At 34.1% G+C, this 25,697-nt stretch overlaps 2 protein-coding genes and 2 non-coding genes across 4 annotated transcripts; 1 reads left to right on the top strand and 3 right to left on the bottom strand.

The window, feature by feature from the left end:
* The first annotated feature begins 10,507 nt into the window (after positions 1–10,507).
* LOC123661212 (probable ribosome production factor 1) lies at positions 10,508–14,199 on the top strand. Its single transcript, XM_045596202.1, has 6 exons — positions 10,508–10,693; positions 10,783–10,906; positions 11,541–11,704; positions 12,762–12,966; positions 13,281–13,426; positions 13,997–14,199. The coding sequence occupies exons 1-6, from the start codon at positions 10,668–10,670 to the stop codon at positions 14,172–14,174; spliced, it is 843 nt and encodes a 280-aa protein (XP_045452158.1). The 5' UTR covers positions 10,508–10,667; the 3' UTR covers positions 14,175–14,199.
* A 4,834-nt stretch (positions 14,200–19,033) lies between these two features.
* LOC123666490 (tRNA N(3)-methylcytidine methyltransferase METTL6) lies at positions 19,034–25,305 on the bottom strand. The gene is made up of 13 exons (XM_045600581.1): positions 24,432–25,305; positions 24,187–24,350; positions 23,859–23,908; positions 23,197–23,235; positions 22,389–22,458; positions 22,057–22,102; positions 21,811–21,878; positions 21,532–21,579; positions 21,263–21,317; positions 20,707–20,752; positions 20,327–20,393; positions 20,060–20,101; positions 19,034–19,137 (listed from the first exon to the last, which is right to left on the bottom strand). The coding sequence occupies exons 1-3, from the start codon at positions 25,103–25,105 to the stop codon at positions 23,889–23,891; spliced, it is 858 nt and encodes a 285-aa protein (XP_045456537.1). The 5' UTR covers positions 25,106–25,305; the 3' UTR covers positions 19,034–19,137; positions 20,060–20,101; positions 20,327–20,393; positions 20,707–20,752; positions 21,263–21,317; positions 21,532–21,579; positions 21,811–21,878; positions 22,057–22,102; positions 22,389–22,458; positions 23,197–23,235; positions 23,859–23,888.
* On the bottom strand, positions 22,166–22,247 carry LOC123667347. Its single transcript, XR_006745424.1, has one exon. It is a non-coding gene; the product is annotated as a small nucleolar RNA snR60/Z15/Z230/Z193/J17 (small nucleolar RNA).
* Positions 22,524–22,604, bottom strand: LOC123667358. Its single transcript, XR_006745425.1, has one exon. It is a non-coding gene; the product is annotated as a small nucleolar RNA snR60/Z15/Z230/Z193/J17 (small nucleolar RNA).
* Positions 25,306–25,697: the final 392 nt, after the last annotated feature.

The following is a 25,697-nucleotide window of genomic DNA, read 5'->3' as shown; positions in this document are numbered from 1 at the left end:
TTGTGTTGTTTCATTGCGGAATTACTTACATCAGGTGCTGCATAATGAAATTGATAATATGTAAAGATGTACATGACTGAAACGTACACAAAGCAACAAAGCGTGGAATTTGAAACCAGATTTATATTCTGTCGCTGAAACAAGTCTTTGTTCGTGAGGCTGGTAGCGCCATCTACGGAGCACGTGGTTAACATAAAGTTTGGCATGTGCGTGATAGAGGGCGTAGATTGGTAGACTTGTAAAGACAATAATCTTGTCTGACTGTAAATTCATTCATTGTTTAGTTGTTATATTCTTTAATATGTATATTAGTGTTGAAAGTATTTCTAATAGTAAATTTTACATCACCTAATTACTTATTTCTTCATGAAAAAAAGTTTATGAGGCTTTTTTTCACGTTTACCACTATTGTAATGAGATAAAATGCAGCTCACAAATTATGTTTGTCGAAGTTCTAACGTTAAAGATTCTCCGAATGGGCGACAGGCACCTGACTGGTTTTTAAAAATGCTTTCACACGATTTTTAAATAGGTTTCTTTTGTTTGAGGGTTCGAAGAGCAAACAATGGCGTTCCGAGAAGCGCCGTTTCGTCTACTTTATTATTTGAAATAACTATTTTACGATTTTTTAATACATATTTAATGTTTGTTATGTCGCTAAAGTAAAGAAGTCTTTGTTTTAATTTTTTTTTTAGATTAATAGTTGTCCATACGCTATTTTGAAATAAAAATAATACTGTGAGAGTATTATTTACTTTACCTAATGGTTTTGCAATGCCATGAATTTTAACTATCATTTGTATACAGCGGACTGATCAAAATGTGACACAAGTAGGTATTAATAAAATAACGGAAATAGCAATTAGTAAATGACCTCGTTTATGACTAATTAACTAATTTCCTTACAAGATTTGGAGAGTGATTAACGAATAATAATGCCGTGATATTTGCACAATTCTACATATGCGTTTAAAGTTCAACATGTGATATTTGTTTTAACGCACAAACCTTAGAATCTATATCCCATTGGAAAAACTTTTTTCATTAGATTAGGTACTGTTTATGAAAAAACAGCCGCTCTGGTGTAGTGGTACGAGTAGTCGCATAAAAACATCGACGGTTTGCGGGTACGATTCCCACACGGGATTGATATATTTATTTGTACAAATATTTCTTTCCGGTTTGGAGAGTCTTTGTGAGTCTCCCCACCGTGCCTCGGAGAGCACGTTAAGCCGTCACGTCGGTCCCAGTTGTTACCACAAATAACTGATAGCGATCGTTACTCATAGTAGGGAACACATCCGCCCACCCGCAGTGGAGTAGCGTGGTGGATTAAACTCAATTTTTCTCTTACGTGGAGAAAGAGGCCTAAACCCAACAATGAGATGTTACAGGCTGAATGCGTATGCGCGAAAAAAAGGTTGCAATACACATAAAAACAATTCGCTACAAATCTACATACATAAAAATTTCTCGTCACGATGTATGTTAGCGATAAACTTCGAAAATACTGAACCAATTTTTATCAAATTTTGATTTGGTCCAACTTGGGAGATAGGGTAGTTTTATCTAAATTATTGATCTCAATTTTTGTTATTGAAAATTAAATGTTTATTATACGACTTTAGTGTGTATTTATTGGTTAGTTTTATAAAATCCTAATAGATGGCGGTTTGGCATCTAAGATAGCGCTGTCTATCAAAAGAATTAGTAAAAAATTTATTCAATCTATTATAATTATTGAACCACATCAACGTGTGGCTCAGTAATAGTAGCAGCAGTAGTAGTCAGCTAGTATTTTATGAAAAAAAAAATATTTTTGCCAGTTGGATTCGAACCAGCTAACTACGGTCGTGGCCATTACGGTTCGAAAAATGTATCCTAGTGTCAGATAGCAGACCAGATAGCGGAGTCACTGCTGCAGTGGTGTGCCTATGGCACTGTTTGGTATCGCTTCAGCCTGTAATATCCCACTGCTAGGCATAGGCATTCTTCTCCATGTAGGAGAAACATCAGAGCTTAATCCACTACGCTACTCGAATGCGGATTGGCGAATATATTCCCTACTATGAGTAACGATCGCTTTCAGGTGTACATCATAACAACCGAGACTAACGACTTAACGTGCTCTCCTAGTTCCGATTAAACTATTTAGAACTCATCCCAAAATATTCGCTACAGCTAAATTCTTCACATACCTACTTTATCACGTAATATTAAATTACGGTTGGTTTCCAACAACTGCAATATACATACTATCAATAAGATTACGATTTTATTAATTGGTAAGTTTCTGCTATAAAGATTCAACGTTCTACAAAGATATTTATTGTTATTATTATGAATATAATTGATAACATAGCATTGAACGTAAGGCGTCATACTTCGCAGGTGTCCGACATTTAATACCATGTTTTTAACAAGATTGCAAGTAGAACTAGTTACTGGAAACAAAGCAGACTAGTGTACAGGACTAGGACAATCAGAACATCATTTATCTACTATTATTATAACACTGGCTGTATTCATAACATCTTAAAATGAAAAACCAAAATCCCTTTAACTAATTTTTATCCCCCTTACTTATATAAGCTTAAAAACCAGACTTTGAAATGAGGAGAAGCACAGCAGGAAACATCGTGCTCATAATTTTGAGCTGCCAAACCGGCAAAGTAGGTACTTCAACCTTGCAGAAAATCATTTGTAAATAATACTTTCACAAATAGTGTTGCGTTCCTGTGAGTGTTATGAGGCTTGGAAGTTGGAATACGCTTGTAATGCATCTGGTATTATTCACGTCTGTAGGCTGTGGCATCCGCAAACGCTTTACGAGTCCGCGTGACTTAAATCCAAGTACAGCCTTATTTCAAGAGTAAAAATTAGTCTCTTATTGTCGGCAACCAAAAATGTCGAAAGAAATTTTGTATGAATCGAATACTGAACAATGTAGGAAGGTACAAGAAATTCAACGAATTAAAATTATTAATTTTTGTGAATAGGAGAAAAGACTTCTGTAAAATATATATTTTTATGGTTCCTGGGAAGTCTGACTGTATAATGGAAATATTCTAAAAAGAACTTCTCTACATGGGGCTATCGCACCCTTCGCTGCAAGTCTCATTGTCATTAATACCACTTGTTTCACGATTATTTTTTCCAAGTGCAATATCCTTCCTCCTTAGGTACCTATACTTTGGAGACGGTAACAGTTCAGTGTATAAACACAACTTCCCTGAAGGCCGTTATTGCAGATATCCGTGAGCGGCAGTAGTACCATCTATCGTCAGGCGACACTGTATGCTGTACCGGTGTGTATAGTGGGTAAACCCTGGGGTAAAAATAAAATTTGAGCTGAAAATTTTGATGATAAAAGAAATAGTACCAGAAAGAGTGTAATGTCTTAAAGTACTTTTAATAGGTAAATAAAATGCAATAAAACCATTGTAATCACAACAACATTTCGTAATTTATTTCTAAAAAAATTATTGCTCATCGGAGAACCGTACGTACCATATTAATACAATTAAACAATACAATTTGACCTTCGTTTCCTTTTACGGATAAAATAGAAACAAAGAAAAATAAAATAATTCTCCTTAATAATTCATATCAAAGTCATCAAGTACCTTTAAGATCAACAGAGGTTAAATGCGTAATGTAACTCATGCGATCAAATACTTGACCCTTTATACAGAGCTATCCGATACGTACGACTTAGTTTGCGTTGCTTATTATAATTAAATGTATTGACAAAGATTTATTTACGATATACCATTCTACATAGAGTTAGAACTCTACTTGTAGACCGTAGACTGTATATCAAGATGAAATATACACCAGATTTAAAACTAGACCTCCAAGATCACAACTAAGAACTCTCAGCTGATGGAAAAATATACAGACAGTCAAAAATAATAATTATAATGAATCGGCGTCTATTACAGTACCTAGGTAAAGACCACTATAATCCGTTTTTTTATCAAAATCTTTCATGTACAGACATCAGCTGGTGACAATTTTATGACATTTATAGATTACAGACTGCATGTTATACACACGTTAAATGATTAATTAAAAGTGTTTTTATTACAAACAAATGTGTGCCTTATGTGTCTCTGTCGTCATCACAAACATGTGATTGTGAACATAATTACTAACTCGATTGCTTGACGACTATCGAATGTTGAATGTAAACAAAACTTTAATAGCTTCAACAGGGACGTAGCTACCGGCGTATCAACTGTATTTTTAACATGGAACCACAGAGTACATTGAATATACGGGTACATGGAACTCCCGACTTTAATAGAACCCTGGAAATACTTTTTAGTGCCCTGTGTGACATTTTTTAAGTTTTCGATTATCACTTTTCATATAGCTATATTTTTTTTTTTTGCAAAATTGTCATGACATTAATTCGAATCAATTTATATTGAGACGAATAATAGTAAAATATATAATATATAATAATAGTATAGTAGTTGTTTTGTATTATATTATAATTCAAAACTTTTTTGTAGTGTATTTAGTAGTTTAATTAAAATTAAGTTTATTATACCTTTATTTATATATTTTAGGCTGATTTATTTGTGTTTATTTTATTATGAACAGTAGTTTATTTAATTTAAGTTTAAATTCTGGCTCTTCCTCTGACGACTATTTTAGTGCAGAAAGCGATGATGCACAAGTCTCGCCAATGAATGATCAACTGCGTTCTATCTTTGCACCTTTTTCTCGTAATTTAAACATTGTCCATATAAATGCTCAGAGTGTACCCGCACATTTCTCTGATCTCTCTGCGACCTTCAGTAACAGTCTTGTCGATGCCATCTTAATTTCTGAAACTTTTCTAAAACCTTCCTTGCCATCTATTCAGTTTACCCTACCTGGTTTTATTTTAATAAGAAATGACAGAGTCGGTAAGGGTGATGGTGGGGTTTGCATTTATTTGCGAGCTGATATTCCGTACAAAATTGTTTATTCCTCCGCAAGCCAATATTCGAAATCAGCAGAATTCCTTTTTCTTGAAATCAACTTTGGGTTTTCCAAAACACTTTTAGGCGTCCTTTACAGTCCTTCTATCCATATTGATTATTTCTCCACTTTAGAAAACATCCTTTTTAATTTTGTTCCTATCTATCAAAATTTTTTACTTTTAGGTGATTTTAATACGTGTTTAATTAAAAACGATGCTCGTTCGTGTAAACTTCTTTCTATTCTCTCTTCAATAAACTTACATTGCCTTCCACTGTCTGCTACACATCACTTTCCAAATACCACTCCTTCTCTTCTTGATCTTATTATCGTCTCTTCTCCTGAACTTGTTTCCGCCCATGGCCAATTAACCTCTTGTTTTTCCTACCATGATCTTATTTTTCTATCATTTAAAATCCGCCGCTCTAATCGTAAAATCTTGTATTCATATCGTCGAGGCTTCAGTCATATCGATGTTGAAAAACTGAAATTAGACATTTCCAAAATTGATTGTGCACCATTTTATAATGAGGTAAGTATTGACGCTAAGGTTGCTTGGTTGAACTCTACAATAACTGATTTATTTAATCAACATGCTCCTTTAAAAAGAGTAAAACTGAAACATAACCCAGCTCCATGGATTACCCTGGCAATAAGGCAATGTATGACCAAGCGTGATAAATCAAAGTCACGCTTAAGAAAAAATGCATCTGATTTCAACGTGGATCGGTACAGGTCCCTACGTAACTTAACTTAACTAACTAACAATAACTATGCAATAAAATGTGTCGCGAGGCGAAGCGTCGTTATATTCACAGCACTATTGAAAGTTCTGACGGTAAACATGTCTGGAAATTCCTTAAATCTTTTGGTATTGGAAAATCTCCATCTTCTTGTGACAATTCTGTAGATATCAACGCTTTAAACTCTTACTTTTCAACTTCACCTATTTCTCTAGACGACCACAAAAAATCAAAAACTATATCGGACTTATCCAAATCTTTATTACCAAATTGTTCTTCTTTTGCTTTGCAACCGATTAGCGAACACGAAGTTAAAAAACATCTTTTATCTATAAATTCTACTGCTGCTGGTCAAGATGGAATATGTTCCAGAATGATAAGTATCATTCTTCCAGAATTTCTTCCCATACTAACTCATTTATTTAATTACTCTATCTCTAGTTGTGTTTATCCGTCAGCGTGGAAAAAAGCCCACGTTGTCCCTTTACCAAAAATTAACAAACCTACTTCACTAACTCATTTTCGTCCTATCTCCATACTTCCTTTTATTTTTATTTATTTATTTATTCTTAATGTACACCAAAATACAGACACATATAAAGAAAGATACAATACAAGATGTACAAAGGCGATCTTATCGCTAAATAGCGATTTCTTCCAGATAACCTTTGGGAACTGGACACGATACAGTAGCAGCGGTTAGAAGTGTGCACAAATTAAGGAGGAAAAATCAATAATAAATAGATAAAAACTACGATATGATAGACTTACATAATTATTAAAGAAAAAAAAAAAACATATAAATAAGTAAATATTTTAGTGTATACTATATAAAATACATATACACACACATAAACATACATACACACATACATACATACACATATAAAAATATATACATATATACACACACACACATAAATATATACATATATGTACACTTAAAGTAAACTACAAATCGCGACAGTTATGACTTAATGAGCGACATATAATGCTTTTTAAGGCGTTGCTTGAAGCAAGCTTGTGTTGGAGCTTGTTTTATTGAAAGCGGAAGAGAGTTCCACAGACGGGCAGCATTAACAGTAAATGAATTGGAGTAGAAGGAGGTAGAATGGGGAGGAATTTTCAGAAGCAAATTGGATTCAGATCTAAGGGACCGCTCATGGGAATCGCAAAGAAACGTAAACCGTTCTTTAAGGTAATGAGGGGCATTAGGATTAAAAAGAACACAGTAGAGTAGAGTAAGTACATGGGTATTCCTGCGAAGGCGAATTGGGAGCCACTTGAGTTTACTGCAAAAATCGGAGACGTGGTCATATTTCCTTTCCTCTCTAAAGTGCTGGAGCATATTGTGCATGAGCAGTTGTCTCGATACTTGCTAACTAACTGTCTTCTGAACCCTTGGCAGTCTGGATTCCGATCGGGACATAGCACTGTTACTGCGCTTGTGAAAGTTTCGGAGGATATCAGATTTGCTATGGAGAATCAGAATCTTACGGTTGTTGTTTTGCTGGATTTCAGCAATGCATTCAATTCTGTGGATTTTGACATTTTATTAAGTATCTTAAGATCTTTAAATGTTTCTTCCTCTGCGTGTAGCTGGTTCGATTCTTATCTCCGGGATCGTTCACAATGTGTTTGCTTGAGTGAATGTTATTCAAATTGGTGCACTCTTAGGACGGGTGTTCCTCAAGGTGGAGTTTTGTCTCCCTTACTATTCTCTATTTTCATAAATACAATCACAACGGTAATCTCTTCCAATTTTCACCTTTATGCTGATGATCTACAACTGTATCGACAATTTAGTGTTGCGGATGTAACGACTGCTATTGCTCATATTAATGAAGACCTTAATCGTATTAGCTACTGGGCTGAGTGTTTTGGTCTTGTCGTCAACCCCGAAAAATCACAGGCACTGATTGTTGGTAGCCGTTATATGCACTCTTGCCTATCCACTTATAATGTTCCTACTGTGACGTATAATGGCGTACCTATTAATTATGTCGACACGGCAAAAAATCTAGGTCTTCATTTTAGTCGCGACTTGTCTTGGTCCAAACATATCAGTGAAATCTCTAAAAAAGTACATTATTCATTTCATTCACTAAAAAATCTCCAATACTTTCTTCCCATTAAAACTAAAACTATTCTTGTTCAATCACTTTTACTTCCTCTCCTTGACTATGCTGATGCTTGTTATCTAGATGCTACTGAAGAACAACTCAATAAACTAGAGAGACTACAGAACTCATGCATTCGTTTTATTTTTGGACTTCGTAAGTTTGACCACGTCTCTAAGTTTCGAAGTGAGCTCAAATGGCTTCCCATCAGGCTTCGCAGGAATACTCATATTCTTTGTCTCCTTTATAACATTTTATTTAATCCCTTGTCACCTAATTACCTTCGCGAGCGTTTTGAATTTTTACATCCTCCTGGTTCCTCGTGCCGATCCAACGTACAACTACTGTTGCGTATTCCTTCACACTCTTCTGGTTTCTATACTAATTCCTATACTGTCCACGCAGCTAGGCTGTGGAATTCATTGCCGTCATCAATTCGCACTTGCACGTCTATATATACATTTAAGAAAAAATTAAAAGAGCATTATCTTTCCTTATCATAATTTTAACTATGTGGGGGTAATATATTTATATTTGAATATTATTATTTTGTGTGTCAGCTATATATATTTTTTGGATGAGTATATATGTATATGGACTGTGTGAGTATATGTTTACGCGTGTGCATGTCCATATGTGTCTGTATGTGTGTGTGTGTATGTGTGTATATATATGTGTGTGTGTGTGTGCGCGCGTATATGTGTATATATATATCAATTATTTAATATTTTCTTTTGTACGTCTGTCTACCTACTTTAATTTCTGTCTGTAATCGTTCCTTTTTGGGTGTGCTGGAAGAAATCTCTCACAGGGATAAGCACACCCATTATACGTGAGTCTCCATGACAAAATATTGTGTATAATCTTGTACGTATAAATTGTTAAATAAATAAAACTAAATCAATGATTGATTGTATATCGTATTCAATTCCTAAATAACCTAAATCAAAGATTGACTGACTGTACTCTACATTGCTAACGACAATTTTTGCAATTCAAATATATAGATTAAATCACGTAGATACAGCGAAATCTATGTGTATATTTGTGTTATTGCGCTGGCAGTCGCGGGTTCGAATCCGCTCATGACATACATTTGCACATAAATAGTCCATACAAATATTTGTCTTTGTTTGAGCGTCGTCTTTGTATTATGTAAGGGCTGTTAAATATGATGCACTTATTATTCATTTTTTTTATTTATATTTTATTTCTGGATTAAAATTATTCATTTCCAATATATTAATATTCCATTATTTCCAATAAATAATTTCCAATATATTCAACTGAGGTACAGCAGGAATTTCCTGCTCAAAATATGGAGCAGCCCGAATGGGGTAGTACCTCGACCTTATAGAAGATCACAGCTAAATAATACTGTTTTCAAGCAGTATTGTGTTCCTGTTGGTGAGTAAGGTGACCCCAGAGCTCCTGGGGGGATTGGGAATTGGATCGCCAACGCGCTTGCGAAGCTTCGGTGTTGCAGGCGTCTATAAGCTATGGTAATCTCTTACCATCAGGTGAGCCGTACCCTTGTTTGCCAACCTAGTGATATAAAAATAATCGTAAAAATGATTAAAAAAAATTGTCGCCAGAAAAAAACAAAACATTTTGAAACTAACGCTTCAGCCTGGTACATCCCACTGCTTGGCATATGCCTCTTTCCCCATATAGCAGAAGAATCAAAGCTTAGGTTGCGGGTTAGCGGATATATTCCCTACTATTAGTAACTATCGCTATCAGGTGTACCGAACGACTGACCGGCGGCGTAAAGTGCTCTCTGAGGCACAGTAGGGAGCCCCACAAGAACTGCACAAACACCCAGCCCGTTGCCCCAACGCGTCGTCAGTTCGTCGTTTAGAAACTAACGGCGGAGAAAAGTAACCCAGCATTATGATAGACTAAATTTTTTAAGGTATTATTGCCTTACGTGACCTATGCGAAAATAATGTCGAAATTTCTACTAAATTTGATACTAAAGTTGCTACATCAAAAAGATAAAAACGGCTACAAACCGCAACTTCAACTCACTCTCTGAAATCACAAACACAGTAGAAAGTTTGTTTGACCTTTTCTGGTGTCTCATTAAAAGGAGACTACATACTAGTTCATGGTCCATGGTTTCTATCATCAACTAGGCAGTTAACCATTTAATTTGGTTGACAATAAATTCTGTGTTCTTATTTAGAAAACCCGTAAATAAGTAAACTAAAAGTTTGCTGTGCCAGTCTTCACTGCAGTGAAAAATAAGAATTCTGTTTTGGACATCAAACACAAAAAAAAAGAAGAGCAACCAAGCAAGTCAGCAGAACTGACTCTTGCACTTAGCAATTAGGTTTTACGAAAATCAGAAATTACATTGTGCATAGAAACACCAAAACATCCGCTATGTAAGAGATTTTATGTCACTTTTACCCTTTTCATACAAAATATCCTTTATCACTAAAAAGCAACTAAAACACCGTAATTTTCTTGATTTGTGTAAATTTTAAATGTGTTTAAAAAAAAAAAAAAAAAATATCAAATAATCATACAATAATCGAGATTACTAATTTACTACAATCATTTTTAGCAATATTGGCGAGTGTTTTTAAAACCTTAAAAAAGAGTTTTGTTTATGGACAACAGAAGGGGCAACATCACTAATCTCAACACCAACAGTCAGCTGTCAATGCTGTCATTAGAAAATGTTAAATGTTGATCAGTCCTGTCGTGCAAAATATATAATACATGAGATTTTGCTAATAAATAATTGAGTTATCAAATTAGTTATAAATCAGTTGCTACAAATAATATTATTTTTTTAACCTTAAAGAAACTATAAACAAAAATGGCTCGCGGAAAAGATAAGAAAAAGTAAGTGTTTACGTATGTGTAGAGGTTATGATGTCTCGTGTTTGTTTTCTAAATAATTAGCAAATGATCTTAATAAAAACAAATTTCAGACGTAAGTTAGAAAAGAAGCAAGAAGGTGACGATGTACCGAAAAAAGTTCCTCATACCTTGGAATCTCTTCGAGAGAAAGATGAAACGATGCTTGCAAATGCTGAAGCAGAGGAACAAGAAGAGGTAAGAACAGACTTCAAATGTTTAGTTACACAAAATGAAGTTAAAAAGTATAAAGTATTAATTGACAAATACCAATTACATTAGTTAGTTTTTTTTAATCAAATAATTGACATTGCTGTAAGGAAATTTTGAAAACTATGTTATTGACAATAATTAATTAATTCTTAGATTTAATGGCTTTCAAGTTGACAATAATTTTATTGAAAAAATGGTTAGGTTAGGTTACTATTACTATTACTCCTCACATTTTATTCAATTTCAAAACATTTAATTACAAGCTTAAAGTAAAATTACTATTAATGACAACAAAACCCTTAACTTTTAAACCTAATAGATGTTTGTCATAGTCTGGGCGTTTGTGCTTGTGTATTGTGTGTTTCCGGACCCCCGACACAGGAGAAAATCCTCCTGGAGGCTGTTGTGTGTGAAGCGTTTATTTATTTAAACCTAAATGTATAGAAGTACTTTATCTAAATCAAAAAGTGTATTATTACAATTTTAAAAAACACAATATGACTTCCAGTTCTAACATTTGAAATATTGAATTATAAAAGAACAAATAAATCCCTGTTTACTTAAGTTTTAATACAATGAGTTTCTATTTCTTTATTTTGTGACTAATTTAATTTTTCAGGCACAAAAAGATATGGAATTAGATGAAATGTCATCTTATTTTGAAAATTCCTATGAACCGAAGGTGCTTATCACATATTCGGACAATCCTCACACAAAAACAAGAATATTTGGAAAGGAACTTTCAAGAATGATACCAAACTCCATTTCAAGATACAGACAAAGGTAAATGATGTATATTTTTCTAAGTAATTAATACAATAAGGTTGCAAACTAGCAGGGTGCTTGATTTAGATTCAGTGCCATTCTTCTGCAGTCTATAACTTTTTAGGCTTTAATTCATCATCATCACTTCAGCCTGTGGCAGTCCACTGTTGGACATAGGCCTCCCCAAGTTCACGCAAGACATCCCGGTTCTCCGCAATCCTCATCCAGCCTATACTGGCAATCTTGTTGTTGTTCACGGGCTCTTTTCCGCAACTCGACGTCTTGGTGCGCCTTTTTTGCGTGATCCAATATGTCGTCGTAATCGTGATATAAATACTGGCAATCTTACGTAGATTGTCTGTCCAATGGGCTGGAGGACGTCCTACACTGCATTTGCCAAGATGCGGTCTCCACTCCAGGACCCGTCTACTCCAGCGGCCATTGGTCCAGCGACACAGATGACCAGCCCACTGCCACTTCAACTCACAAATTCTGTGGGCTATGTCAGTTACTTTCGTTCTCTCGCCATTAGTCTCATTTCTAATCCTATTTTTAAGAGAAACCCCAAGCATAGCCCATTCCATTGCACGTTGAGCGACTTTTAATTTTTGGACCAGTCCCTTCGTCAGTGTCCACGTCTCGGCTCCATATGTTAACACAGGCGGGACGCATTGTTTGAAGACTTTTGTCTTCAAGCATTGCAGAAGCAAGCATGCTTTAATTCACAAACATAGTATTATTACATTATATTTACAAGAACATTAAAAAGCGAACTTTATATAAATCAAAACAGAAATGAAAAATAAGACAACATATTTCTTTTTAAATTTACAGAAGTGTTACACTCATTTGTGATAAACATGAGCGAGCTCATGTGAGTGTGTAATTGTTTTAAAATATATTAAATCTTTGCATTCCTAAAATATTTCTTGCACAATAAATTATTGAATATTGACAAAATTGTGCATGCATAAATGTGTAATCCAAATGAGATGATTTTACTTTTCAAATCAATGTTAAGACGCATTTGATCCAATGACCTCCAGTGTGTGAAAATATTTATAATTGTTTTTAGGTCATCAGTAAAAAGGATAGTTCAGTCTGCGATTAGGGAACAAGTGACAGATGTAATAATTGTAAATGAGAATCAGAAACAGCCCAATGGTTTCCTCCTCATACACCTACCGAAGGGACCCACCGCTCACTTCAGACTATCAAGCTGTAAAATTACAAAGGAACTCAAAAAGGATCACAAGGAAATAACAGCACACAGACCTGAAGTAAGGGTGCCTAAATTTCTAATACTATTACCCCTTAATGTTTCAATGTGTAGAGCTCCTTGGCCTTTTCAAGAAAAAGATATAGTGCTTTCTATACCAAACTACTCCAGTGCAGATGTACAGTTACAAATTTATAAGATATTCAAACATCAAAAATTAATTCCTTTCCCATTTATCTTTGGCTCCCTGTGCCTGTATATTTCTCCATCTTTTTTTAACCAAATTGTACATGTAATTTTGGTATTATTATTTTTCGGTCTATTCCTCCTGACATCTAAATCAGACTATGGGTATAAAGATATTTACACTTTCAGGTGATACTAAACAACTTCAGCACGAGACTAGGTCTGACGGTGGGACGTATGTTGGGCGCGCTTTTTCACTATGAGCCAGAATTTCGAGGTCGACGCGCTGTCACCTTTCACAACCAACGAGATTACATCTTCTTTAGGCACCATAGGTATTTATTTTCCTTTATATGATGACATGGTAACGCTTTATTTTGTTTACTGGTTCTGTTTGTGAGTATTAGAATGATTATTCAAGTAAAACTTGATTATGCGTGTTGACTTGGGGAGTAAGCAGGTAAATGCGTGAGGAGAACGTTAGGAAAAGTGTAATTTGGTGAGACGAACGGAAGTTAAAACGGGATTATAAGTTAGTGAAGATAGAAAGAGAGTTACTTTTTGTAAGTTTTACTTCAGTCTTATGGTCTAAAGAACACTCGTTTTTTTATAGGTTTGTAACGTTATTATTGAAAAAAGATCAGTCGTAAAATGATTTACTAACTACTAGCGAATGGATATACGATTTTAAAATTTATTTCGGTACTTCAGTTTCCTCAAGATATCGCTTCAAGATAAATTTTGAAATGTTTTACTTTCCTTATTTAATACTTTTATTATTCTAATAATCTAATCAATTCACATATTTCTGGTATTCTTCTAATTGCACTATTTTATTATGAATTTTATCTATTACAAGATAGTAGTTACAGAATGTTGTAATATAATATATTTATTATTTCCAGATACGAATTTACGCCAGATGGCAAGCGGGCGAAGCTCCGAGAGTTAGGTCCACGTTTTACTCTGAAACTGATCTCCCTGCAGCAAGGCACCTTCGACTCCAAGCGCGGCGACTACGAGTGGATCATCGCCGGCCGCAGGCACCAGATGGAGACATCGAGGAGACGATTCTTTTTATAAAATAAACTTTATATGGTCTACCAAATTAATTGTTTAATTAATACACTACCAGACGTAACATGATAAATGTGTAACGATCATAATTCTTCAAAACACATTCAAACGCAAAAATATTAATTTTAAAGTAAGTGGATCTTTAGATTAATAAGTTCAAAACAAACTTATGCTTCAAGTAATCAACTTCTAGGGTAGGATTAGTAGTCAATTGTACAAAATTATTCAATTCACTTTTAAGCCATAGAAAGCAGATTCGTATTTGTATACGTATTTACGTATTATTAGTGATATCGGATAGCGAGTGAAAACGTAAGAATTTTCTGAATATCTAATAGGTATTTAAAATTCTCGTTTCACAATGTTAGGGGCTTAACTCCTCCGAAACGGCTTGACCGATTTTAATGTTTTTTTTGCATTTTGGTAGGTTTGAGAGTCGGTCGTGAACTATTTTTTAAACCCCTAAGTTATAAGGGTGGCCCACCATTTTTTTTAAAATGTGATTTGGCATTTAAAAATACAACTCTTATTTTTCACCTTTGGGGGTGCGATGGTATAGGTTGTGAAGTTCTTCCTCCGCCATCGCAAAGGGAGGATCCTCCCGACCAGACGGGTGTTGTCTGGTGAGCTACCGCCCCAACGGTTGTTGTCGGGTTCTTGTAAATATACTCAATCACCTTCATAGCGCGATGTAAGATACGTCATTTTTTTCTAGTTCTGTAGTTCGTATGCTGCTCGATAGATGTCGCCACATCACTTCCCTCTGACACCGGAGGTCGATAGCAGGTTAGGTCGTCCATACATTTTGTGATGCTTGCTGGGCCATTAGAATGTTCCAGTGAGTCGGATTTAGGTGCCGCATAGTTCATGCTGCGTCGGAACTGTCTGCGGTGATGCGTAGTGGCTGAATGCTGCGTTGACTAGTCGGAACCAGGTGCCGTATGGTTTATGCTGAGTCGGAACTGTCTGCGGTGATGCGTAGCCACTACGCATCACCGCAGATACTAACTACTTTTAAAAGCGTTTAGCAGCAAAACGTTTCCCGGGTCAGCTAGTAATCTATGTCTGCTACAGTGACGGCCCGCCCTGGGCGGCACTTTTTAGTGGGCGGCAAAATTTCTCGCTTCAGCCTGTAATATATCCCACTACTGGGCCTCTTACCCCATGTAGGGGAAGGATCAGAGCTTTATCACCACGCTGGTCCAATGCCGGGTTGGCGGATATATTCCCTACTCTGAGTAACGATAGCTATCAGGCATAGATGATAACAACCGGGACCGACGGCTTAACGTGCTCTCCGAGGCACGGTGGGGAGACCCACAAGAACATGTCACAGGTCCTTGTGGGTCTCTCCACCGGCAAAATTTTAGAATACTTAAATAATAAAAATATTTTAAATATTTGACCCATGTTATATTTTTATCGCAACTACAAATTCGAACCGATTAAAAGTAGCACGGAATTTTTAATTACTTTTTTTGTGGCGACGTCGGAGAATCCCTTTTCTTTGAATGATATTTTGTAGCGACTGGCAACGTCTTTACTTGATAATCAGCGAGAAAGACTTCTACTACATACAAGATGTAAGGGACAGCTATTCTTTAATTGAAACCATTAATTCGGACCATTATTCTGAGTATCAGACATCAAGAATTCATCATCGCAAAACCATAGAGAAAAAGATCTGGGAGGTTTTTTAACCGATTTCAAAAAAGGAGGAGGTGCTCAATCCGATTGTATTTTTTTTTATGTATGTTACTTCAAAACAAAAAAAAAACAAGACAAAACGAAAGTTACGTTTAACAACCGAGTCATACTGGTATTGGTCGATGGTACCCTTTTCGAAATTCTTCAGGATTATGTTTACCTAGGCCATACTATACAACCAGGCCGCAACAACTTCGAAATAGGCCGATAGCAGGATTCGGTTGGGCTGGGCGGCGTTTGGCAGGCTTCGTCGAGTTTTCACTTCGAAGATTCCGCAATGCTTGAAGACAAGTCTTCGAGCAATGCGTCCTGCCTGTGTTAACAAGGCCTATGTCCAGCAGTGGACTGCAATAGGCTGAACTGAACTAAGGTTACTTCAGAACTTTCGACTGGGTGGGCACAGATTTCAACAAAAAAAAATTAATCGGAATGTGGTGTGTGTCATTTGGTCTTACTTAAATTTATTTGAGATCTACCAACTAATTTTCGAGTTATATCTAATAATGCGTTTTTACTTGACTATTTTTTCGTCGACCTACGTTGTACTATACCGCATAACTTTTCACTGGATGTACCGATTTTGATGATTTTTAATTTTATCAAAAGCTGATGTTTATCATGTTTTAATTTTCACATTTAAATTTCATCGAGATCTGATTACAACTTTTGAAGTAATCTTTGATAATGCGTATTTACTTGACTATTTTTTCGTCTACCTACGTTGTACTCGTATTACTTGTCTTGTCGATATAATTGAAGTTGGTTTTTCTTCGTTTGCCTGCAAACACAATTATTCGTTTTTCATCTTTGCGTCACTCACTGTGGTATGTTGTAATGTATTTACTTTCCTACTTTAAGTAGTACTTTCAAAGTTCATGCTCGAATCTTAACGTGTTACAGGTATTTTAAACTACCCTCATTAAAAACTACGTTATTGAATAAAAAGGGTGCACTTTTTGGCACCACTAAAAGCCACAATTTTACATTTTGAATTAACCCAGTCTCCCAGGGAAACTATAATGTAATTACACAATAATATGAAAGTATGTTTCGTCTTATAATCACTTCAGCCTATCGCAGTCTACTGCTGGACGTAGGCCTCCACAAGTTTGCGCCAAAAATGTCGTGAACTCGTGTGTTGCCCATTGTTACCACGCTAGGCAGGTGGGTTGGTGACGGTAGGGCTGACTTTGTCGCACCGTAGACGCTGTTGCCCGAATTCTGCCTGTGCATTTCAAAGCCAGCAGTTGGATGGTTATACCGCACGCGGTTGGCATTTTAAGTTCCAAGGTGATAGTTGAACTGAGTTATCCCTTAGTCACCTAAGTGACGTAGCGTTGTTGTCGGTCGCCCGTGGCGAAAGAAAATTTTGCCGGCCTCTTATTTTGATATTTCAATTTAATGTACACTACAATACATACATTGTAATAGAGAACTTTTCGGCAAAAACAGTCATTATTTTGCATTGTACAGGTTAGATCTATACATCTATACAAAAAAAAAAATGTGGGTGTCTGTTTGTAATATTCAAATAACCGGTTTTTTAACCGACTTTCAAAAAAGGAGGAGGTTCTCAATTCGACTGTATTTTTTTTTTTTTTTTTATGTATTTACATCAGAACTTTTGACCGGGTAGACCGATTTCGACAAATTTTGTTTTAATCGAAAGGGGGTATGTGCCAATTGGTCCCATTTAAATTTATTTGAGATCTAACAACTACTTTTCGAGTTATATCTAATAATGCGTTTTTACTTGACGCTTTTTTCGTCGACCTACGTTGTATTATACCGCATGACTTTCTACTGGATGTACCGATTTTGATAATTCTTTTTTTGTTGGAAAGGGTATATCCTTAGTTTGGTACCGTGATAAGGAAACCAGGATCTGATGATGGGATCCCAGAGAAATCGAGGGAAACTCTCGAAAATCCGTAGTAACTTTTTACTGGGTGTACTGATTTTGATAATTTTTAATTTAATCGAAAGCTGATGTTTATCATATGGTCACATATAAATTTTATCAAGATCTGATAACTACTTTTTGAGTAATCTTTGATAACGCGTAGTTGCTTGTCTATTTTTTCGTCGATCTACGTTGTATTACTTGTCGATGTAATTGAAGTCGGTTTTTTTTTCGTTCGAAGGTGGTGTGTGTCAATTGGTCCCATTTAAATTTTTACTAAGTGCACCTGGATGTATGTTTACACGGTACATATACCAAAATAACATTTTTTACAATTTTTATCTGTAAGTCTGTCTGTTTGTTCCGGCTAATTATCTGAAACGGCTGGACCGATTTTGATGGACTTTCACTGGCAGATAGCTGATGTAATAAGGAGTAACTTAGGCTACTTTTATTTTAGACATTTATTCAATTTTATAACATGATAAACATCGGCTTTCGATTAAATTAAAAATCATCAACATCGGTACACCCATTAAAAAGTTATGGGGATTTTCGAGTTTTCCTCGATTTCTCTGGGATCCCATCATCAGATCCTGGTTTCCTTATCTTGGTACCAAACTAGGGATATCTCCTTTCCAACAAAAAAAAAAAATCATCAAAATCGGTTCATAAACGACGGAGTTATCCCCGATCATACATATATATACGCTCGAATTGAGTAACCTCCTCCTTAATAATTGAATTACGGTTTTCGATACGCAAATGCATCAGTAAATCTAATATATAAAATTCTCGTGTCGCGGTGTTTGTAGTTAAACTCCTTCGAAACGACTTGACCGATTCTCATGAAATTTTGTGTGCATATTGGGTAGGTCTGAGAATCGAACAACATCTATTTTTCATCCCCCTAAATGTTAACGGTAGACCACCCCTAAAAATTTTATTTTTTTTAATTTTTAGATCGATTGTTTATTTTTTATTTTATTATGATTTGACTTTGAATAATACATACAACCCTAAATTTTCACCCTTCTACCACCAACCCCTATTTTTAAATAGCGTTTAGCGGCAAGACAACCTTTGCCGAGTCAGCTAGTAGCTGTATAAATTTGAATTTAAAATTTAGAATTCTTAACCAAGGAGGATATATTTGAGATTGAAGTGGCCGGTTCGACAAAACGCCAATTTCATATGTAAAGGATCTAATATATAGTATGTAATATACGGATTGTTAAAAATCATATCAAAGTTATAAGAATAATATTTATTATATTTATAATATTTAAAATTTAAAAGAATAATATTTATTTTAAATAAAAACAGATTTTTCAGTTCTTCGTGATGCTTGACGCTGACCTGGAATGAATAACATACTCCTTAAAAAATGAATTAAAATTAAACATTTTGACATTGATAGTGCATGTATAGTAAAGAAAATAAGTACTCATAAATAAAATTAAAATCAATCTTTCTAGATAAATTTACTTGTTGTGAATCTCTATAACCAAGGAAGCGATTTTAAGCTTTCATTGGCAGTTTTGACCACGGCCTTCTCTGTCTGACTTACAAAGAGCGCTTATCGAAGTAAACGCACTCTCATAGGAATGCAGACAGTTATAACAACTCGTTTGATACATTTTTTTCGTAGTGGTTTTATAGTTTAACTAAACATAAGATGCACAATTAATTAAACACATTAAGAGGAATGGCCGTCGCAAACTGGACAACTTGTCGCTGCGAGAAGACTACAAACAACCACGCGTTTGGATCTAGTGGCTTAGAAAAGTGGCATAAACGCTAAACAAATAGAATAGAATTCTCAATGTATGGGAATGACACTAGCTTTCGACATGTGAAAAATCACATGTCGATGACACTAGCTTTCGACATGTGAAAAATCACATGTCGATGACACTAGCTTTCAACATTTGAAAAACTGTGAGAATTCTATTCTATTTGTTTAACGTTTATGCCACTTGTCTACAGTGGCTGGTGTCTTGTCGCTGTGATTAGACACAGAGCTATCGCTTGCGTAGGCGACTAGTATTTACGAGAGATTCTCAAAATAAACATGTGTCGTCTGCCACAGTAGTGAATGGGTTGACCTCTGTGAATATTCTTAACGGGATATTTTGACGCATAATTTAACTGAGGTACTTTTTTGTTATGTTCTACCTAATCCTCTACAAAAAATGTATCAAATTTCCTTTTATTTTTGTGATAACTTATTAAAATAAAATGCTTTCTGTCTTGTTTAAAAAATGTATACAGTACTCACATTTTGCACTTCGCTCTTTTTTACTTGTTAATACTGTATTACCTGTAAATAAAAAATACTTAAAATGTACTTTTCTTTTAAGTTATTATTACAAAATACTATCATACAAGAATAGTCTCAGACACATTGTTGGTCAACATGGTTTATTGGGTTCGCTCTGTTGAGGGAGACCTGATAGGTCGATCATCATGTTTACAAATTATTGATGTTTATATGTATATTATAATTATTATACAAAAAAATCCTTATTAAAACAATTTTGCTTACCAAATTTCAATAGCCATCTTTGCAATAAAAGTAAACCTTCAGACTTGAGTTGATGTGGGCTTACAGCCTGAAAATAAATGATTTTCGTGAGTTCACATGCTGATAACTATTAATTTAAAAAAATATAAATATGATAGTGAGGTCAGACACATGGTTGGTCAACATGGTTATTGGGTTCTCTCTGTTGAGGGAGACCTGATAGGTCGATCATCATTTTATTCTTAATAGCATGATATACACCAGAGCTCTGCTGAGAGTGTAACATTATTTCAACAATATTTTTATAAAAATTACAATTTTTTTTTTTTAATAGAAAAGTAGCTTTCCTTTTAAGTTTTTGTTACAATGTTTAAATTTTAAATAAACATCCTTAAACTTACTCAGTTTATGCTAATACTGATGATGACAAGAAAAACTGTAGTCAATCTGCAAATAAAGAAAAATATATTGTTATATGTAAGCACTAGGATATCAAAATATATACATATATAATAATAAAGTCAGACGCGTGGTTGGTCAACATGGTTATTGGGTTCTCTCTGTTGAGGGAGACCTGATAGGTCGATCATCATGTTATTCATTTAAATTATATTTAAAATGCCAATAAAATACAGTAAGATAACGTTTTAATATGATCATTATTGAAACAACTTTTTCGGATATTTTTGCGGAGGATGTCCTCTCGTGACCATGGTTGCTGTAAACTTAAACTATCCGAAACGTCGGGCATTTAAGAAACTTAATAACTGCGATAAAATCAGAAAAAATTGTTTTATTATAATCAGCGAAATTCGCGTAAAAAATATAAAAGAATATGATTATTAATATTGAAAAACGTGATAAATTAAAATGCAACTTAACAAATTAATTTATTCATTCAAATATTTAATGTGTAATAAAAATATCACATATTGTAACACAAACTATAGTATCTACCTTATTCTATATCCAACACTCTTGACCAGTTGCACCAAGTTGAAGGAATTCCTTCCTGAAAAAGTAAATTAATATAAGTTTCATGTCAAAATCGAAATGTCTCTTGCCATATACATATTTTCAGACAGCGGAACTCGTATAAGTTTTGTTCGTCATAACAAGTCAGGTGAATTATTTAGTCATCATGATAGGCCCAAAAATTAAAACCTTAAAACTGAGTAATTTTTTATAATAAAGATTATATATTAAGGTATATCTAAATAACATACCTTTTTCGCCTTTGTCGTTCAAGAATTTTTTCATTCAACATTTTATTTCTGTAAAAGAATAGAACGTTAGAATATTAATCTACAGTTCACCAGAGTTTATTTTATAGATAAAAGATCAGTGAGGATAGTTATGTTAACAGCATCATAATCAGATGTCCCTATCTAAGATCATCATTAAAATATAACAGAAAGCTAAACTATTGCAAATGATCTTTAAAAATATTTGCCAGTCTAGTTTTAGACGAGAACATGAAAAAAATGATTAAGAAAAAAACATACCTTTTTAGCTACTGCCTTCTTTCCTTACTCCCTATTTCTTTGGTATATTCCTGTTTAGGTAACAGCTCCTAAGAAAAGAGTAATTCATTAATGTACAGGTAAAAATCATTCTACAAATCCAGAACTAAGTATTTTAGTCAGCAGTTAATGATAGTTGTAACAGCATTATAAACTCAGATGTCCCTATCTGATATCATCATGTAAAAATTTCATAAATAAATGACATCGATTGATTTTTATACTTACGTTTAGTATTTTTGATGTTTTATTTAACCACAAGCTCTTCAAATATCTGAAACAAACAGTAGATCCTTATAGAACAATTCTGTTTGACCATTAAATAACAATTTAAATTAAATATAATCAGATAGGAGCGAAAGACAAATGCATATACATCAAAGTACTCAGATGAACTATGAAATCATCATTTAATATTTTGTATGAATTTATAATGTAATAAATAAACATAATAACATAAATTTATTCTTTTAAATAATTTATTGTTTTAAAAATATGAAGTAAAAAAAAATTGGTCCACTCTTCTATATTTATAAGAATCTATAACAAATAAAGCTTACATTATGACGAAAAGTCCTCATGGTAAGTTATATTCTTCAAGCCACAACCACAACAAAAACCCCTCCAAACCTGAAATAAAAACGAGTAATGAAACTCAAATATTATCCAGCATTTTATATGAACTACAAATTAAATGAAATAATCAGATAGGAGCGAAAGACAAGGAATATACATCAAAGTTCTCAGATGAACTATGAAATCATCATTTAAGTATTTGTATAAATTTAAAATGTCTACTACATTCTATGAAAAGTAAACAAAAAGTTCATCATCATCATCATCACTTCAGCCTATCGCAGTCCACTGCTGGACATAGGCCTCCGCAAGTTCGCGCCAGACATCCCGGTCTTTCGCAATCCTCATCCAGCCGACACCGGCAATCTTACGTATATCGTCGGTCCAACAGTTAAAAAAAAAGTTATTGTGTTTTATTTTTATACAGAAAGTTACTGTTATCCACAACATTACATACATTACATTACAGCCTATACAGTCCACTGCTGGACATAGGCCTCCACACCATAGTCTGCATTTAATTAGTAGTTAGTAATTTAGTATCCCTCTAAGATTTTTTTTTCATGATAAAAGATATGTCCTGTCCTTTCTCAAGTTCTACTATCTCTGTTAATTTCATCAAAATCTACCAAGTGTTTTAATCGTGAAAGTGTAATGACAGAAAAAAATTATTATAACCACACATTTAAACTTAACGTAACTTTTTAACATCACTTTTATTCACATTTCTGCACAGTAAGTAATAATTATGCTAAATACTAAACATAAGGAATAAAAAATATTTGAACTTACTTTTCATATCAGCACTCCAAGAGATGTTAATTCCAAATTCTGTAATAGAGAGACATTATGTAGAAACACAACCATACATAAAACACATAAATAAAATCTAACAATTCAGATTGCTTTAAAAGCATGAATGTTTCCATCAGATCTCACAATTGGCTTCCCTACTCTAAGCCTATCAATAAAAATGATATGATGATTTTGAAATGATGTAAAAAAAAATCTAATGAAATGAATACCATGAAAAATGAAATAAAACTGAGAACCCTACTCTGTCATGCCTATTGTGAGACAACAGAAGGTTTTCAGATGCACTGCGATGTCATCATAATGGTACAGTTGGCTTGATGAGACCTTGAAAGCCAGGTTTCTATATTAAAAAAAAATTATGACCTTGGACCATTTAATTTCAAAAACACGATTCTACAGTACTAAGCACAATTGTCATTTTTATCACTTTTGAAACTCCCAATAATTTCAAACAAGTAGTATTCAATATTGAGTAATTTGTGAAAAAATTATCACTTTTTAATGACTTTAAAAGGGAGAAGATTCAACTTTAACTGTTTCATCATAATTTTTTTTAATAAAGAAACTGGACTTAAATGAATTAAGCTTGCCTTGTTTAAATTAACTAAAGTTACAATTATTCTTATAATATTTCTTACCTTAATAATAGTTTTGGTGTTAAAATGCTTTCATTCATGAATGTCAGCATCTGTAACAAATTTAAGATATTTGTAACCATACTTCTGATTATAACTATCTTAATTACAAATTTTACAAGTCAGATAGAGCTAATATACATGCAAATCATTGTATTTTCAAAAGTTAGCACTTGTCATCATTTAGAAGATTGAAATAATAATTAATTTGTGTATTAATTATATTGTAATGTTATTTATAATAAGCACATTTCCAAGACATTTACCATTAAATTCATAACTTTTTTTTAATAAATTGACTCATAAATAAATAATGCATTTCAATATGTACCATTCACTACAGGTTTCTTGTATTTTCCTTGAACAAATATTCTAGGAACATCAATTCCTTCCTTGAAGTTGACCGTCCTGCGTTGGACATAAGTGTTCATGATAATTTCAAAGCCAGCTTCGGAGAACAGTTTTGCTAATTCCTCCTCAGTGAAGTAGTAACTCCTATGAATAGAAAATAAAATTATATTTTTGAGAATAATAATGTAGTAGTTGTAGCATGTGGTAATATATAAAAATATGTACCGTGTGCCATCCTGTCTCATATAGAAATTGTCTGCTATTTTGTGTCCTGGTTTAAATCTCAACTGAGCCATATCGTACCGCCCATAGTCACGAAATAAAAGCACACCGCCGGGTTTAAGAACCTTGAAAGCCAAGCTCGCCACATGTGACCACATCGAAGGATGAATAGCAGATAAGACAAATATCAAACTCGCTATATCGACACTCCTCGGTTGAACGTTCTCGAACAAATCGTCAGTTGTCAAATCCGCACAAAACACCTTCATTCTACTCTCATCAAACAACTTGTTAGACTTAACGAACTCGACAGCACGTGGTGAAAAATCACACGCGTAGAAGAAGAAATTCTTGAAACCTTCTTCCACAAGAGGAAATATCATATTACCGACGCCACAACCGAGCTCTAGAAATACAATTCTCTGATCTGAATCAAAATTTATAAGCTCTTGAAACTCACGTGTAGTCCAATGCCGATCACGAAAGAATTTGGTTTCGTTGCGCTTGTAAAAAATGTCCCAGTGCCGCTTAGCTTCTCTTTCTAATTTGGCAGCTTTCGATTCTGGGATAATTCGTGAGTTTTGTTGCGCCAGGCGTTGTTTCTCGTCTTCTGTCAAGTCTTTCAAGCGATGAACGAAAACGTCGCCATTCTCCCCAATATGTTCATCCGTTTCCATCTAGATGTTTTTTGACTACTTCTTTATTAACGTAAATGAGAAAGTATATATTTATTCAGAAACTTACTTTTAGCTATTTATTTTTAATTTAACTCGGTAGTTCGTAATGGTTCGTAATATAAAACAAATCTAATCACCGAACAACCAACGAGCAACAATTGACAAACTACATCCAATGCAATCCAATGAACAAAGAGCCAATGATCAATGAATGAATTACGATCACAGATTACGATTTTACGAATGCCTCAATGTGACCAACTCTCGAAAAAACTTTTCCCTAAATCTTTTAACAAAAATCCCTAAATTAAAAACAAACCCCTAACTATACCTAAAATTATTTAAAAATAAGTCAGAATTTTTTTATTATTATCAAAGTGTTTTAAAATAGAAAATAAATTATTTCGTATACTTTGCTTTCTTATTTTTATTTATATTATATACTCTTTTGAAAATTGATAATTGAGGAATTATTATTTTTTGTTAGTTTTTTACATAAAAACTAGCTGTGCCCGCGACTTTGTCCGCGTGATATTTAAACGTATGATATTAAAACTTAAATAAACTATGATATGATGATATTTTTTTTTTA

This window comes from Melitaea cinxia, chromosome 2, assembly GCF_905220565.1.
Source record: "Melitaea cinxia chromosome 2, ilMelCinx1.1, whole genome shotgun sequence".
NCBI lineage: Eukaryota > Metazoa > Arthropoda > Insecta > Lepidoptera > Nymphalidae > Melitaea > Melitaea cinxia.
This window is presented reverse-complemented; position numbering and strand designations above follow the sequence as displayed.

Coding starts and splice junctions, on each gene's coding strand:
- LOC123666490 (XM_045600581.1), bottom strand. CDS start 25,105: ATGGAAACGGATGAACATATTGGGGAGAATGGCGACGTTTTCGTTCAT. Junction 24,351..24,431: donor ATGAGACAGGATGGCACACG/GTACATATTTTT, acceptor TTCTATTCATAG/GAGTTACTACTTCACTGAGG. Junction 23,909..24,186: donor CAAGAAACCTGTAGTGAATG/GTACATATTGAA, acceptor AATTTGTTACAG/ATGCTGACATTCATGAATGA.
- LOC123661212 (XM_045596202.1), top strand. CDS start 10,668: ATGGCTCGCGGAAAAGATAAGAAAAA. Junction 10,694..10,782: donor CGCGGAAAAGATAAGAAAAA/GTAAGTGTTTAC, acceptor AACAAATTTCAG/ACGTAAGTTAGAAAAGAAGC. Junction 12,967..13,280: donor TAACAGCACACAGACCTGAA/GTAAGGGTGCCT, acceptor TTACACTTTCAG/GTGATACTAAACAACTTCAG.